General features: G+C 40.5%; 1 protein-coding gene across 1 annotated transcript in view; it reads left to right on the plus strand.

Moving 5' to 3' along the window:
* The first annotated feature begins 1,093 nt into the window (after positions 1 to 1,093).
* Acer2 (alkaline ceramidase 2) overlaps positions 1,094 to 16,525 on the plus strand; it is a 38,960-nt gene continuing 23,528 nt past the window's right edge. Inside the window, exons 1-3 of the mRNA XM_027950594.2 lie at positions 1,094 to 1,290; positions 11,100 to 11,214; positions 11,939 to 12,080. Coding sequence (XP_027806395.1) covers positions 1,183 to 1,290; positions 11,100 to 11,214; positions 11,939 to 12,080 — 365 coding nt within the window. The 5' untranslated portion in view covers positions 1,094 to 1,182. The remainder of the gene's footprint in view (positions 1,291 to 11,099; positions 11,215 to 11,938; positions 12,081 to 16,525) is intronic.

Genomic DNA, 16,525 nt, shown 5'->3' on the forward strand with positions numbered 1-16,525 from the left:
ATGTACAGAAAACAATGAGGGCAGGTGTCATTTCTGCTGCCCACAACATTCAGGGAGTACACTGCACATTACTATACAATATAAATTGTCCCATTTATAGGACATCTATTTTCCACCATTGATAATTTGAAATTACAGTGCTTCCTCAAAATAAAATGACAACCTAGTCCTAGATTATACTTTCATGGATGCACTTCTTAAATATTACACATAAGTTATGTAATATTTTGTTCAGTTGAACATTTAGAAGTAACTTTTGCAGCCAAGTTTATGCCATTTTTACAATGAATTTAAAAATATTTTCAATTGCTTTAATCATTCATCTATTACTTTTCTCAAAATAGGCCTCTAAAAATAAAATTGTCATTTTAAAGTTACTATTAAGTGGTATATTTGTTGCTCAATTTAAGTTTTTATAGGTGTCAGACATCTGCGAGGATGGGAAAAAATGGATCAAAGTCTAACGCTGGAGCCTTAGAGATCAAGGATAGGAACAAAATGGAAATTGCAGACGTTCTCCACTGGGGAGTGGGCGGCCCAGGCTGCGTTGGACGGTCGTTAAGCCTTCCTGAAGCTTGGAAGATCTTCCTGTCCCAGCGACTGTAGCAAGTCGCTAGGGTTTCAGGGAGACCAAGGGCAATTCTTAGGCGGTAGCACTGCAGTCTCACGCAGGACCAAGCCAAATCGCTGCAAACTCCCTTAGAGTTCAAAGGGGTCTGGGTCATCCTGTGTTTCTCATTTTAATTTTTGCCAGGGAGGGCTTTGGTTTTCTTTTGCAAAACACATGGGCGCCTGTGAGTCTGAGCCAGGGTGCGCAAGGGACGGACAACTAAGTCCTTTACCACCAGAGGTGAGCACTGGTGCCGGCAGGTGTCTGCAGGAAGTAGGTCGCTGCCTTTGCTCACCCCTCCTAGGCCCCTCCTTCCACGTGGACCCCGCCCCTAGTGGGCGTGACCGCCGAGCACCCGAGGGCTCCTCCCCAGAGGGCGGAGCCGGGGGAGGGGTCTGTGAGAGGGTCTCGTCCAGCGGGCGGAGCCGGGCGCCTGGAGGCCGGCGGGGGAGGCGCCACATCCGGAGGTGCTGGGTACTGCATAAAGCCGCGGCCGCGGCAGTTTGCCTCCGACAGCAGATCTGGGCTATTCTCGGCTACAGGAGCGGCTGCTCCAATGCCCCAGAGCGGCCATGGGCGCCCCGCACTGGTGGGACCAGCTGCAGGCTGGTAGCTCGGAGGTGGACTGGTGCGAGGACAACTACACCATCGTGCCTGCCATCGCCGAGTTCTACAATACGGTGCGGGTCGCGGGAGAGGGGATGGCAGGAGGGCCGGCGGGAGGGGGCTGTCCCCATGCGCCGCCGCGCCTGGAAGCTGGACGTTCGCTGTGTGTATAGGAGCCATTCTCGTTCCAGGGCCAGAGTTGATCCACGCCCCCTCCTTTGAGCGCTCCTTCCAGTTCTTGGTCTGTACTCCTCTTCTGTCCCTAATCTGGACATCTGGGATCCTCCTCCTCCTCCTCCTTCTGTCATTTCCTTCTGATGGCTCTATTGTCTTGTTTGGTCTCCATACGTCCCGGAGCCTGGAGTCCTTGTTCGTCCATTCTCCCAGTTTGGGTCAGTTGGGGGCGGTGAATCCCCTGGGACAACTCCCTTCCTCCCCTAGGGATCTCTGTGGCGTGACGCACTTGGGTCGCATTGTGCGTTTTTGCCCTGAATACCTGCTTTCGGAGCACTGGGAAAGGGGGAAGTCCCCCGCAGGTCTTAGGGGCTGGACTCTCCCACCACGCTGATTTGTCCCGCCCCCAAGAATATGGCAATCATGGTCGATTTTATTTTTGTCCAGAATCAGGTTAATTACTACAAGTTCTTTTTTCTTCCCTTTAATATTCCTACTCTTGTGCCAGCTCCAAATTCATCTCCCTCAGGCCTGTGCTTTTTCCAGTTCTTAAGTCTAGGTGTCAAAGAGAAGTTTGGAAATGATAGCATGCGGATTTTCTGGACTTGCCTGGGTCCCTAGATATGGGCAAACAGAAACTTCTCCAATGCAGAATCCAGGGATTTCAGTCGTTGTGGGAGTGAAAAGTTGTCTCTGGAAGAGGAAATGCCTCTGTTTTTCTCTGTCCCTGTGGCTCATGATTCTGGTACCAAATGTAGGACTTTGCTCGGTCATTTGTGTGGCTTATCTTTTCACTGCCCGAACACAAAAAACAGGAACTGTGGATTTGAGTCATTGTGAATTTGAGGTTGTTATTTAGGATTTTTCCCCTTGGATTTGCCATAGAAAATGTCCTTGGCAGGAGTCAGGTGCTTATTGCCTGGACAATTCTCTAGTTCGTGTCTTTTTATTCCTAAGACCAGAAAAACAGGCTCTTGAGAGAGCTGTCATCCCCACATTGTGGTATGTCTAGGGTCACAATCCAGAAGTCTTGACTCTCCCTTCAGTACTGAAATTCATGGCAGCCTTCCACACCAGCTCTTCTTCCTCCTTCTCCTCCTCCTCCTCCTCTTCTTCCTCTTCCTCCTCCTCCTCCATCTCCTCCATCTTCTCCATTTCTTCCATCTCCTCCATCTTCTCCTCCTCCTCCTCCATCTCCTTCATCTCCTCCTCCTCCACCACCAACTCTTCCTCCTTCCAGTTCTTTGGATTGAACTGAGCAAAAAGTTCTTTTGAGACAAGGTCTGCCTAAGTTGTCCAGACTGGCCTGAAACTTGCAGTTGTCCTGCCTTAGCCTCCCAAGTAGCTGAGGTTACAGGCATGCATGGTACCCAGCCCCCTTCTATTTATATGACCAGGTGAGTTGCTCAAGAAAACTAGGCCCTCTGTTGTTCAGAGATACCATGAAAAAATGCAGTTAGTGGAAGAAGCCACACTATCCCTATTGTAAAACCGGGTGGAACATGCTATCAGGTATATACAGGTGCTCACAGAGGATGGGCTGGAGTAGGTCTGGACATTTTCAACAAGGAAAAACACCAGTAGTAACTGATGTCTCCAATTTTAAGTGAAAAATACTGGGAAATACTAAGGATTTCACCAGGATTAAGGAAGAAATGACAGATGGATAATAGGTTTTTACACATCCTGCATGGTAATTATCTGTGGAGTCTGAGGTCTTCAGAGAGTGTCAAGCCTGGTTATTTAGGCCAAAAAAAGTTAATGCATAAGTGTGCTGAGCCCACCTTGAACAACCCAGCCCAAGACTACTGGATGAGAGGACATCTTGTCTTTACTTTTAACCTATTCCTGTTAGAGCTGTTACTACGTAGTGAGTGTCAAAAGCTTTTCTTTTTCTTTTTTTAAAATTTTTTTTTTAGTTGTCAATGGACCTTTATTTTATTTATTGAAACATAGTGCTGAGAATCAAACCCAGTGCCTCACACATGCTAGGCAAGCACTCTGCCACTGAGCCACAACCCCAGCCCTTGAAGGCTTTTTTTAAAGAAATGAACCGTTGATGTTCAAATACAGTGTATGTGGCTGATTAGGCCAGCAGATACATACGATAGACCTATTCTTTATTTTTGGTACTGGGGAACTTAACCACTGAGACAAATCTTCAGCCCTTTTTATTTTTTGTTTTGAGACAGGGTCTCACGAAGTTGCTTAGGGTTTTGCTAAGTTGCTGAGGCTGGCTTTGAACTTGCAATCCTCCTGCCTCAGCTTCCTGAGTCATTGAGATTGCAGGCAAGTGCCACTACACCTGGCAACCTTATTTTTTAGAATATTTATAAACCACAAAATTTGCTCTGGCAATGTGGAGAATATTCTATTCTCAGAAAAGAAATTGATCACCTGACTATTGAATGTAGATTTGAAGAATTTAGCAAAAACTCTCTTCCTCTGTGCTCCCAGGGCTCTACTTATCTTCTGATGCTATCACAGGACACACCTGAGCTTATCTTACTCTTATATTGTGATAAACACTTTGTTTGATAAATAACTTGTTGATAAACATCTCCTTCAATTCTAATAATAAGAAAACAGGTCTAATTATTTATTTTATAAGAAACTAATCATTACCAATTTTGAGAAAAAGTTAAAGGAATTGATGTCAAATCAGGAGAAGACTGGGAAAGGGATTTAGAACCTTCTTAATGGGTCTTAAGGGTATCATGACACTTGTACAAGTTCAGTTACTACTGGCTACTGTGAGTTATTTGCCATGTGTTGAAGCTCTGCTATGTACTCTATACTCACTCTAGGCAGTGGGTGCTACTTTTTATATTCACTTGATAGAGGAGGACATTAGGGCATACACAACTTATGTAGGTTGATGAAGCCAAGAAAATGGAAGAGGTGGAGTTAGAACTTGGTCATATGGACTATCTACCTAGAGAGTTCTCTTAAAGTATAAATGCCACTGTAAGTACCTTTTGTCATACTATAGATATTTATTATTCAGTTATTCTTTAACTTAAAACTCCTGTACTGGGACCATCTTGTCCATAGATAAAACTCATGATGTGAAAAAAAAATCGTTTAAAATAGTTTTTGGTATTGTTGTTTATTATAAAAGTAATAACACAATACATGGTAAAAAACAAACAAACAAACAAACTGGAGTACTGAGCTCTAAAGTAAAAAATTCCTTCTCTCCTGTATCTTTCCAGACATTTCTTAGGCATGTAGAACTACAGGTATTTGTGTGTTTATGTAAAGTATGTATGTATAGTGCATTCTCAAACACTCAAAACTTTTTTTTTTCAACCCAATCAAGATTACACTATCCAAAACCTTCTACATCTTGCTTATTGCACTAAATATGTCTTGGGGATGGTTCCATATCAACTCAGATAGAGATGCCTTCCTCTTACAACGTCTGCATATTTTCCCATTTAATGGATTGGCCATAAGTCATTTAACCAGTCAACCCCATATCAATGAACAGTTTGTTTGTTTTATTGTTTTCATTTTGGTTTTTGAAGAGTCATGCAGTGAATATCCTCATATCTGCATCTGGATGCACTTTTTAAAGTCCTAATTTTAGTTGAGTTGTTGTGTGAAGGAGATCGTTCACTTTAAATACTGATTATTGTTGCTAAATGGCCCACTAAAGAGACTCCATTGATGTAACTTCCACAAACAGTGTTTGACTATTGCCTCAGATCTTTTCATTATCCTTTGCTTCAGCCAAGAAAGAATATCTCTTCCAAGAACACATCATTTCCTTTCATAGCATTTTACTTATTCACCTTTGAACTGTTTTTTTTCCACATACAGATATTTTTTAATATTTATTTTTTAGTTGTAGGTGGACACAATATCTTTATTTCATTTTTATGTGCTGAGGATCGAACCCAGTGCCTCACATGTGCTAGGCGAGTGCTCTATCACTGAGCCATAGCCCAGCCCTCCACATACACATTTAATTGAATTGAGTTTCTTTTTATGTTTTGAGCTTTAAGGCCCCACTCACATAGATGAACCACTTTGGAGAAAGGTGGAGTCTGTCTTTTAACCACTGGACTTGCCCTTTGGAGACTCTTTTGGGGAGAAACTCAGGCAACTCAGGAACTTAACTAGTGCTGAAAAAGTCTCACAGCATATAGGCTCATGCATAAAATCAGCCCATGATCTCTTACCTATCCCTTCAGTCCCCCAAAATCTTCAACAAAGTATATGCTTTCTTTACATGCCCAAGTCCATGACCCACCATCTGTAGGGTAGAACCTGTCTGCCTGTCTGTTTATCTAAGCATTTAGATACTATTTAGCATTTAGATGGGCACACTAATATGGGCCTGTCACAGAGACCAGATCTGGAAAATGTCATCTGGGTAGTGAGGGCCATAACATAACAGTGATGTGTGCAGTTTTTTGAGGGTGTTGTTAGCACTCTGCATGGAGTTAGCACTAGTGGGCTGGGGTAGAAGGTTTTTGCAAGAAGCCTTCTGAGTTGGGTGACCAAACTCATCTGAGTTTTGTTTGAAATTTTCCTGATTTTAAAACTGAAAGTCCTATGCCCTGGGAACCCCTTTCAATGTCAGGCAAACTAGGACAGTTGGTCACACCAGAAGCAGGAGTGGGATAGTAGAATGGAGAGTTAGTGATCGACATACAATCACGATGCACAATTTACTCAAGCAGGGAAAAAGTCCTTAGCTGTTTATGAAACTACTGTTTAGAAAGTTTCCACCCTGTGGTTTTGCTAGTATGTACCCTTTTTCCGGGAAAGTGCACATTTTGATGTCTCGGGATGAGATTGCAGTGTGTTCTTGAGATTATTTTGGAGCACATGTTATGTTGGAATTCATAGAATGAGGAATTTTTAAAGGAAATAATTAATACATTTTGAAGTTGTGCTTTTCCTTTAATTAAAAAAAAAAAATCTGGAAGCATTAAACAAACCAGTTCCCCAAAGGATAATCCAGTAATAAGCTTTAAAAATGTGCCCTGACCGAAATATTCTACAGCTTCAGTGACCTGCAGAGTTTTGAAAGAAAGTTCATTTCTCAGTAGAGATGGAGCCACTGAGTCTCTTTTAACTATGACTCATTTACTTTTCTATATTTCATTTAGCGTTCCTTCCTCTTTTTGTTTTGAGGAGAATCTCTCTTGAATTTGGGCTTTTCCTTTACAAACATTGCTGTCTTCAAGAGGGACAGTGGCAGCAGCAGGCCTTGGTAGATGGGCTTTGCAGAAGCAATGGTGTGATTTCAATATATTAGACTAGTGCTCTGAATGGAGCTATAATATGTGCATTTAAAAATGATGTTAAAGCTAGGTAAGGTAGTGCATGCCTGTAATCCCAGCGGCTCCGGCGGCTGAGGCAGGAGAATCAAGAGTTCAAAGCCAGCCTCAGCAAAAATGAGGCACTAAGCAACTCAGTGAGACCCTGTCTCTAAACAAAATACAAAAGAGGGTTAGGGATGTGGCTCAGTGGTCAAGTGCCTCTGAATTCAATCCCCGGTACCTACCTCCCCAAAATGATGTTGAAGTGCTGAGGACGATGGCGCATGCCTTTAATTCCAGTTTACTCAGGAGGCTAAGGCAGGAGGATTGCAAGTTCTAGGCCAGCCTCAGCAACTTTGTGAGATCCTGTCTCAAAATAAAAAATAAAAAGGACCTGAGATGTAACTCAGTGATAGAGTGACACTGGGTTCAATACTTAGTACCGGGGGAAAAAAATTGTTGAAGTGTTATACTTCAACAATTATACTGCAGATTATACTTATTATACTGCAGATATAGTAAATGACTTCATGCCTTCTTGAATACTATATACATATATTTAAAAGTGATTAATGTATGAATTGCTGGTGGTAATATAAATTGGTAGAGTCATTTGGGCGACAAGTTGGCAGTAGATATCTATCCTTACTTGAAACAAAGGAGATTGAAGCAATGAAGATATACTGGGGTTAAAGTCAAAATATATTTTCCAACATTGTAGGTGGGACTGCAAGTTGGTGCTCCTTCCTCTGGAAAATGGCTAAATAAACTGTAGCCATCTGCAGGACTTGGAATAAGTGAGCTAAATCTGCATTTACTAAGATGAAAAGGTTTGCAAGGCATATTGTCGAATGAGAAAATAATGCCGCAGAATGATAATGTTAGAATAAGTATATATATATATATATATATATATATATATATATATTCATGTAAATGCAAAAAAAAATGACTTGAAGACTATGAATCTAGAACATTGGTTACCTCTGGGGAGCAGAGTAGAAACGAGACTTCTGGTCTGTAACATATTTTTTTATTTTTATATTTTTTCTCAAAAGGAGAACTCATTCATGCATAGGAAGGGAGAAATATTGTTACCTATGGTATAATAATTCCAGTTTTCTTTTCCCTTTTTGTCTCTGCTCCCATCTTTTTCTCTTTGCCCCCATCCTTTTCTCTCTGTCCCCATCTTTTTCTCCCCTTGTCTCCTTTTCTTCCTTCTATTTCTATGTTTAGCAAAAGAAAGCCTTGCTTTAAATCATGTAATGGGTCATATGTGCAGATTGTATGATGCAATTTGCAATGTTAAGATATCCGTTGAGGGCTGGGGTTGTGGTTCAGTGGTAGAGCACTTGCCTACCATGCATGAGGCACTGAGTTTGATCCCTAGCACCATATAAAAATAAATAAAAAATAAACAAAATAAAGGTGTTTAAAAAATGACACCATGTTAAAAAAAAAGGTATCAATTGAAAAGAGAAGGCTAGGAGTTCAGAATGTGGATGGGTGGGTTGAAGGTGGAAGTCAGGGTGATGCAATGGGAGGAGCCAGATGGCTGCCCCAGCTTTGGGTGATTGTCTCTCTGACCTTGATCACTCTTGGAGCCTTTCTGGGCCTCAGTTGTATCCCCTTTTAAAGCAAGGGGTGGCTTTGAAGTCCCTTCATTTTACCCACAAATATCTCTGCTCTTTTAAATGGTTCCATTGAAAATTAAAGATTATGATCGCAACAATGAAAGCAAATGTACTGTGTATACAGTATGTCAACCTTTGCCCTGATTCTTCCTTCCTTCCTTATTGGCAAATTAAAAACTGGCTTATTTCCAAGACTGAAAGTCTCCGTGTTGGGAATCAAACCTAGGGCCTTGTCTGTGCCAGGCAACTGCTGGACCACTGAGCGTACCACCCCTCAGTCCTAGATTTTAACTACAGGCAGTAGCCCTGACCCTATCCTGCCCTGACAAAGGATTTTGTATTTCTCTTCGCTTGTTTTATTTCTCTTCTACTCTGTCTTTCTTTCCTTTCTAAATACTGTGTCACTCACAGAAGGTGTTGGCTTCTGAGTTCTGGGGTTTGCTGAAACATTTAACTTAGTTGTGCACCATTGTGATTCCCCACCCCCAGGAACACCCTCTGCCTGCCCTGCCCCTACAGCTCAGGCTAGGAGCCCACCCTCATGGTTCCTTTGAGGTGTCCTCTAATGGCTTTCCTGTATCATCCAACATGGATGACTACTCCTTTCTTCTGAAAGCCTTTGTGCCTGTGCTTCCCAGACTTCATCTGCCCATCTCTGAAACCTTCTTTTTTCTTAAAATATTGTTCCATGAACCCTCCTACTCCATCCCCATCAATAATGCTCATTTTGACTCAGCTGTTGTCTTCACCCCCGTATGCACTTCTGTGGGCAGAGTCCCAGGCAAGGCCCTCCTCATTCTGCAGTTAGATGAGCTTCAATCACTGAAAATTCCTACCTCTGCTCACCTTCCAGGATGGCCTTAGTTTAAAAACAAAAACCAGAGTATAACAAGTGTTAGGCAAGGCTAGGTAGGCCCTTGTGCATTGCTGGTGGGAAGGTAAAAAACAAAGCAAAACACAACAGAACCACGCACACAAAAACAAAACCCACCTGCTGGAGGAAATAGTTTTGCAATTCCGTAATCAATTGAACATAGAATTACTCAGTGCCTGGGTCTGTTCTTGCTGTTATCACAAAATATCTTAAACTGGATAATTTATAGCAACAGAAATTTATTTCTCACAGTCCTGGAGGCTGGGAAGTCCAAGATCAGGATACTAACAGATTTGTTGTCTGGAAAGGGTTCTCTGCTTCATGGATGTGACTTCCTGCAGTCCTCATGTGGTGGAAGGGGTGGGCAACTCCTGGGCACCTCTTTTCTAAGAGTGCTAATCCTATTCCAGAGGCTCTGCTCTCATGACTTTGGCCTTAAAAACATCATGCTAAGTGAAAGAATCCAGACACAAAAGGTCATATAGTGTGTAATTCCATAAATCTGAAATATCTAGAATAAGTAAATCCACAGAACAAAAGCAGATTAGTGGTTGCTAGGGGTGCTGGGAGAGGGGAATGGAGAGTGGCAACCCAGGATTTCTTTCTGGGTAATAAATACATTTTAGAATTAGGTAGAGGTAATGGCTGACAATATGAATGTGCTAAGTTCCACTGAACTGTATACTTTAAAATGGTTATTTTTATGGTATGTGAATTTTGCTTCAATTTTAAAAATTCTTGAAATAAAAGCTGTCTGTGAGTTCCTGGAAAACAACAACAACAACAACAACAACAACAACAACAAAAAAAAAAAAAAAAAAAAAAAAAAAAAAACCACCAAAACACCCAAAACCAAAAAACAAAACAAAACAAAAAAACCAATAAATTTAAAATGAGAGGTGAAGTTCTAGAGTTATGCTTTTCAATATGGCAGACTGTGACCACATGTGGCCATTATCACAGGAAGCGAGGCTAGCCCAAACTGAGGGTTGCTGTATGTGCAAAGTGTACACTAGAGTTTGAATCCTTAGTGAGAACAAAAGAATGTAAAGATTCTCATCAATAATATTTATATTTATTTATAATATTTATATTTATTTATTTTTAATTTAAAAATAATTTTTTTGAGACAGTGTCTCCCTAAATTGCCAATGGTCTCAAACTTGAAATCCTCTCTCCTACCTCAACCACCAGAGTAGCTGGGATTGTTGACATGTGCTGCTAAGCCTGGCTGATGATATTTTAATACTGATTGCATATTCAAACTATAATATTTGGAATATATTGCGTCCAATAAGACACACTATTAAATTAAATTAAAGAACGGAATGCTCAGTTTATCTTTTTTTTTTTTCCCCTTCAGTGCCAGGATTGAACCCAGGGCCTCATGCATACTAGGCAGGTCCTCTGCCACTGAGCTACATCACCAGCCCCTACAATGATCTCATTTGAAAGTTGGGAAGAAAATTACAAATTTGATCTTTACTAAAGATATGTTTAAGAAGAGAAAGCTGAAAAAGGGTGACTAAGGAGAAACTTAGAGATCTGATGTATTTTGAGCCTGGGAAAAAGGGCTGGTCTCCTTGGCAGAAGATTGTTGGGAGCAGCTGGATGTGGTAGCACATGCCTGTCTGTAATCCCAGCTACTTGGAAGGCTAAGGCCGGAGGATTACAAGTTCAAAGCCAGCCTCAGCAATTTAGTGAAGCCTTAAGCAACTTAGTGAGAGCCTGTCTCAAAATAAAAAATGGGCTGGGGATGTGGCTCAGAGGTTAAGTGACCCTAGGTTCAATCTCTGGTACGAAAAAAAAAAAATCATTATTTAGTATAGACCTTATCTTTAAAAAGATAATTACAAGTAAGAATGCTTCGTAATTAATCTGTGCACAAAAACATCTTTTTGTTTTGCAATTTATTTTTCCTCCAGATCAGCAACGTCTTGTTTTTCATTTTACCGCCCATCTGCATGTGCTTGTTTCGTCAGTATGCCACATGCTTCAACAGTGGCATCTATTTAATATGGACTCTCCTAGTAGTAGTTGGTAAGTGGATCATGTGGGAACGTGAACTGAAAGGGAGGAAATGGGATTCTGCACTTTTCCTGTCCCCTTTGAACACAGTGTTTTATAAACCAAAGCCACTGTGACGTCTTAGTAAACTCTTTCACTTGCTTGGCAGCAAAAGTAAGAGTCAGGAGTCTCGAATGCAGGCTTGATAACAAGGCTGGCTGTCCTTATCTCCTGGCTGTGTTTGAGACTTCTTTGTGAATTAGCCATTCATGTTGTGCCAGTGCAATTCTCTGAAGAAAGTTGTGTGAAACAATTGAATTCTGGTGAGACTGTGGTTTCCAATGCACTTAAATTGAAAAACAAAAAACAAAAACAAAAAAACTAGACATTGTGTCCCTCATTGTTTTGTGAAATTCTTGTGCAATTTCCATTTCCTCTCCTAGGCAGGTTGGGAATTCTTAACAGTGAAACAATGTTGACTTTTATTTACTGCCTGTTCCCACAAAGGCTCTGTGGATGAAAACATTGTACTTAACTGTGCAATTATTACTGTTCTGATGTGCTGGTATTTGGGCTGTATTTGAAATCCTCTTGCTAGGCTTGAGTGAAGTCTGCATGTGTTGGTGGTGTGAGTTTCTTAAGAGATCTGGCGATTCTGATAACAGTTAGGGAAGGGCTTTCTTAGGCAGTGAATTGAATTTGTAGTCTGTTCTTCTGTGGTGACCTTTTTTTTTTTTTTTGTTATAATTTGCTATAGGAATTGGATCTGTCTATTTCCATGCAACCCTAAGTTTCCTGGGTCAGATGCTCGATGAGCTTGCAATCCTTTGGGTTCTGATGTGTGCTCTGGCCATGTGGTTCCCCCGAAGGTATCTGCCAAAGATCTTTAGGAATGACAGGTAAGCTTATGTTGAACACTTTTGCTCTTTGCACAGTGTGTATGCACATCAAGAAAAATAGCTGATGATTGAGCTTAACCTAGTGATAAAAATCATATATTTGTTTAATGTCCATTGATTTTTATGATCTGACAGTACAGTTAAACTGACAGATAAAAGAAGACGAGTTCATAACACTTGGGAAAGAATTTATAAAATGGTAGAGACAAAAAGTCAAATATCTAATACTTGTCTGATACAAGCAACAGTGGAAAGACATTCAATGGGAGAGAAATTTTGGGATAGTAGCTCAAACACCTTTGATTTCCTGCTAGAACTTTTCTTTGAATGCAATCCAACTCCAGCAGTGCTATACATATAAAGTAGAATCCACGCTGATGATCTGATTCTTGGAGCTATAGAGCTGGTTTTCAAATTGCATTGTTTTTTTTTTGGCTTCTGATCACACACACACACACAAACACAGGCATGCATGCACACACACACACACACACACACACATATTTCCAAGCAGGAAACCCAAGAATATCAGGAAGAGATGCATTTTAATATCCATTGTATTAAGTCTTTATAATAATAAATAGTAAATATTTATTATTTAATAATAAATAGTAAATATATTTAAACACTTATTTTATACCATGCACTTTTCTAAGTACTGGGAGGTAGCAGTAAACAAAATGACAGGGTTTCTGTTCTAAAGAGCTTGTACTGAAGTTGAGAGTCTATAAATCAACAAACAAATAATGTCATGTTAGAGCGTGAGAAGGTCTATGTTGAAAAAGCGAGGGTGGGAAGGATGTAGCAGTGGCTTGGGGTGCTGACTTCGAGTCTGGTCAGAGAGAGCTCTGCTGAGGAGTTGTGTGAGGTTTGTTACCATTTGCAGGCAGAGGAGAGGCAGGCTAATAAAGATGAGAAATGTCCCCCAAACACATCACCCACATATTACTCTGCAGAACGTGGTGGTTTATTGAAATACATGCAGTCTATGGATGAATAAAATATGGATTAATGAAGCAAGCAGGGAAGAGTTATGCCAGGAGAACAAAATAATTCATTATAGTTTTTCAGGAACTCTGAAAAGGAGCAGGAGCTATGCAGCGGTTGAAGACTGAGGCTGCTCCAGTGGGCTGAGGTGGAGGAGTGTCTATGGAAATACTGGCTGCAAAGAGCACATTCTAGAATTGTGTGTCAGATATCCTAATTTTAGAATGAATGAGTTAAATTCTTCTTGAGTATGTTTTTCTATGTGCACAAACATGTCTGGGAGGATGGGGATACCGTGCTCCTGCCATTGGCTATTCTTGAGCATTGTGGTAGAGAAGAGCTTCAACTTGCACTTTTATCTTTAGTTTGAACTGGCTTGGATTTTCTTTTTTAAACAAGGAGTACATGTTAATTTTAACACTAAAATTTTCTTTTTAAATGAAGTAGGGAGAAAATACACTTTAAGTGGATTAGCTGTAAAGCCTTTATCCTGGGAAGTAGGACTTGAATTACATAGTGTTATCTTTGAGTATCATCTAACAGATAGAAATACCCTCAAGAAGTTTACTTAACAAAAAAAAAAAAAAATGAGAAGGAGAGAAATTCCTGATCTTGAATTAAATGTGGTCTCTATCTTGCTGAGGCTTTCTAGTTAGCAGAGAAAGGATGCTTAAGTTTTTTGGGGTGTGTGTGTGTGTGTGTGTGTGTGTGTATGTGTGTGCTAAGAATAGAACGCATGCACATGCCTTGCACATGCTGAGCATCTATTTAACCACTGAGCTACAGCTCCAGCCCCAGAAAGTTGCTTTAAAATGTTGGTTTCAGCTATCTCCTGTTCCTTGTTCTTTGGTTTCTTTGTTCAGCTTTAGGAGAAACCTAGTAAGGGCAGGGGAGTGGGTGTGAGCAGCAGGCAGGGTCAGAAGGTGTTTTCGTAGGCAGGAACTTTGTGACTGCCTAAAAAGCAAACCATTTGCCTTTTGGCCCTTCTTACTCTCTCCCAAGGTGCCTTGCCAGTCCCAGTGTCCTTTCCTGGAGCCTGGTGCATTCTGCAGTAGATTTAAGAGGTAGGCCAGAAAAAGAATTCATATCAAAAAACTACTTTTCCTTCAGAACTCACCTCAAGTCTGGGGACCCAAGTGAGGAACTGAAGAAATGGAAATAAGGGTTTTATTTATGTTGCATTCTGGAGACTTGGGTTGAGATTCCTAGTGACAGGGGTTGGGGATGTAGCTCAGTGGTAGAGTGCTTTCCTCATGCCCAGTGTGAAGCCTTGGGTTCAATCCTCAGCAACACACAACATACACCCCCACACACCCACCCCCCCACCCCCCACAAAACCCAAGTGACAGCTTTAATTGCGTTAATTATATAAAAAAAGTTTCTTTTTGTTTCTTAGAGGTAGGATTAGTGGCATGTTGTTATGAACAGGAAAAGAAAATGGGGTAATGCATTGGTAATTAAAGCTTCCTAACTTTAATAATGAAAACATACTACGAGGCAGAGATGTCTGTGGCCATGTGGGATTTTTCTATCACTAGTATGATGTGGCATTTCTCTGGGGAAGAGGTAAAGATATGACTGCTCTGTCCTCATATGGGGAGGGTCCTTTTAAGATGCTGAATACCACATATGTATGAGTCCATGGCTCTGGGTACCATTCAGATTTGAATGTCAGCCTTACTGCTTACAAACTATATATCTAGTCTTGACTCTGCTCTTTCATCTGTAATTGTAGGTAATACATAGTACTTACCTCAGGGTTCTTTGAGATGATCCTGAAGAGCACTCTGTACAGTACTAAGTGACATGGCCAGTACTCAAATTAGCTCATAATGCTGCCAGTGGTGAACAGAGAAGAGAGTTCAGTCTAGGATTTTTGAGATATGTGCACAAATGCAGGAAGAGAATTGCCATGGAGAATTTTTATGAACAAAGAAAAAATGGTGTATGTTAAGGGAAAAAATAAGGATTTCAGATCAATTTGTCTGTCTTCACTTTGCCAGTGATGGTCAGACCTTTTTGCATGGGCTTCCCTGCCCATGGCAGGGACAGGTGGATGTTCTGCAGTAGAATTAAGTGTCAGGCCAGAAAAAGAATTCATATCAAAAGCAGGATTTCTGTAGACCAGGATTGCCTGCCTTAACTTACTAGATAGTTAATATTTATTTACCTGCCTCATTTTTTTTCTAGACTTTGCTGGAATATTCCTAACACATGTAAAGAGTAGTTCCAGCTGGATGTAATGGTGTAAGCATGTAAATCCAGCTACATGTGAGGCTGAGGCAGAAGGATCCCAAGTTTGAGGCAAGCCTGGGCAACTTAACAAGATTCTGTCGTAGAAGAAAAAGCATAAAAGGGTTGGGGATGTAGCTTAGTGGTAAAGTGCCCCTAGATTCAATTCCAGTATTGAGAGGGGAAAAAAAAAAGTAGTTCCAGTGTGAGATTTTTAGAGAAGAGGAAGTAGAGTACGGTGGCTAAATGAGTTTGGATCACATAGACAGATATGGCTTTGAATCATAATCCATTTTTCCCTGTAAAACTCTGGTACCTTATTTTGCTCACTGTAAAGTAGAGGTAGTAAAATTAGCTACTTCATGGGATCAGAAATAAATGAGAAAATGAAATGATGCGTATAGTATAGTGGTGCCTCATACGAATAAGAACTCAATAAGTACGAACACTTATTAGCCATTACAAATGGCTGAATAAGTGGGAAATAAGCATGTTTAGATTAAATAGGTAAATTATTAACATTCATTTTGTCAATAAGATTGGTGGATTAAAAGAAAGGCTTTCTTTTATCTTGCTTAGCATCTTTAGTATATACACTCAGCTGTTAATGGTTATTAATAATTTTATATATTTTTGTTTTGAGAAAAAACAAAAATAATTTATCTTGATATGTGCTTTTTATTATTTGCCTCCACAGAATCCAGGAAAAACTCTCACTTTATAACCCACTTCATTTCTGAATCGTATAGCAAGGGAATAGGCTGAGATCTACCTGTCCTTCTAGTTCAGTTGCCAGACATCCTGGGGCCGGAATCTTAAACTCTCTGGGCCTTTCCTCATTGATTTTGAAATGACAGGGTTGCACTTTTTTCTGAGATCTCTTCTAGGGTCAAATGCTGTACTACTGTAAATATCAAGGCTTTCTATTATAAATAGGTTATGCTCTATTCCTAATAGTTAGTGGATCCTAACCAGGAATATTTCCTTCTCTTAAGGGACATTTGGGAAGTTTGTGGACATGTATTTGGTGGTCACAATGATGGCAGGTTTTATCATCCATAAATTCCATATTATTTCAGAAGAGTTAAAGGGACACTACCAAATATTTAATATAAAAAAGGAGTATGACAGGGTTTGATAGGGTTGAAAACCACTGGATTAAGGGTAGCTAATGATTTTAGTCACATATTTGTTATTATAATATTATGATAATGGCACTGGGTAGC

This window comes from Marmota flaviventris, chromosome 13 (genome assembly GCF_047511675.1).
Source record: "Marmota flaviventris isolate mMarFla1 chromosome 13, mMarFla1.hap1, whole genome shotgun sequence".
Classification (NCBI taxonomy): Eukaryota; Metazoa; Chordata; class Mammalia; order Rodentia; family Sciuridae; genus Marmota; species Marmota flaviventris.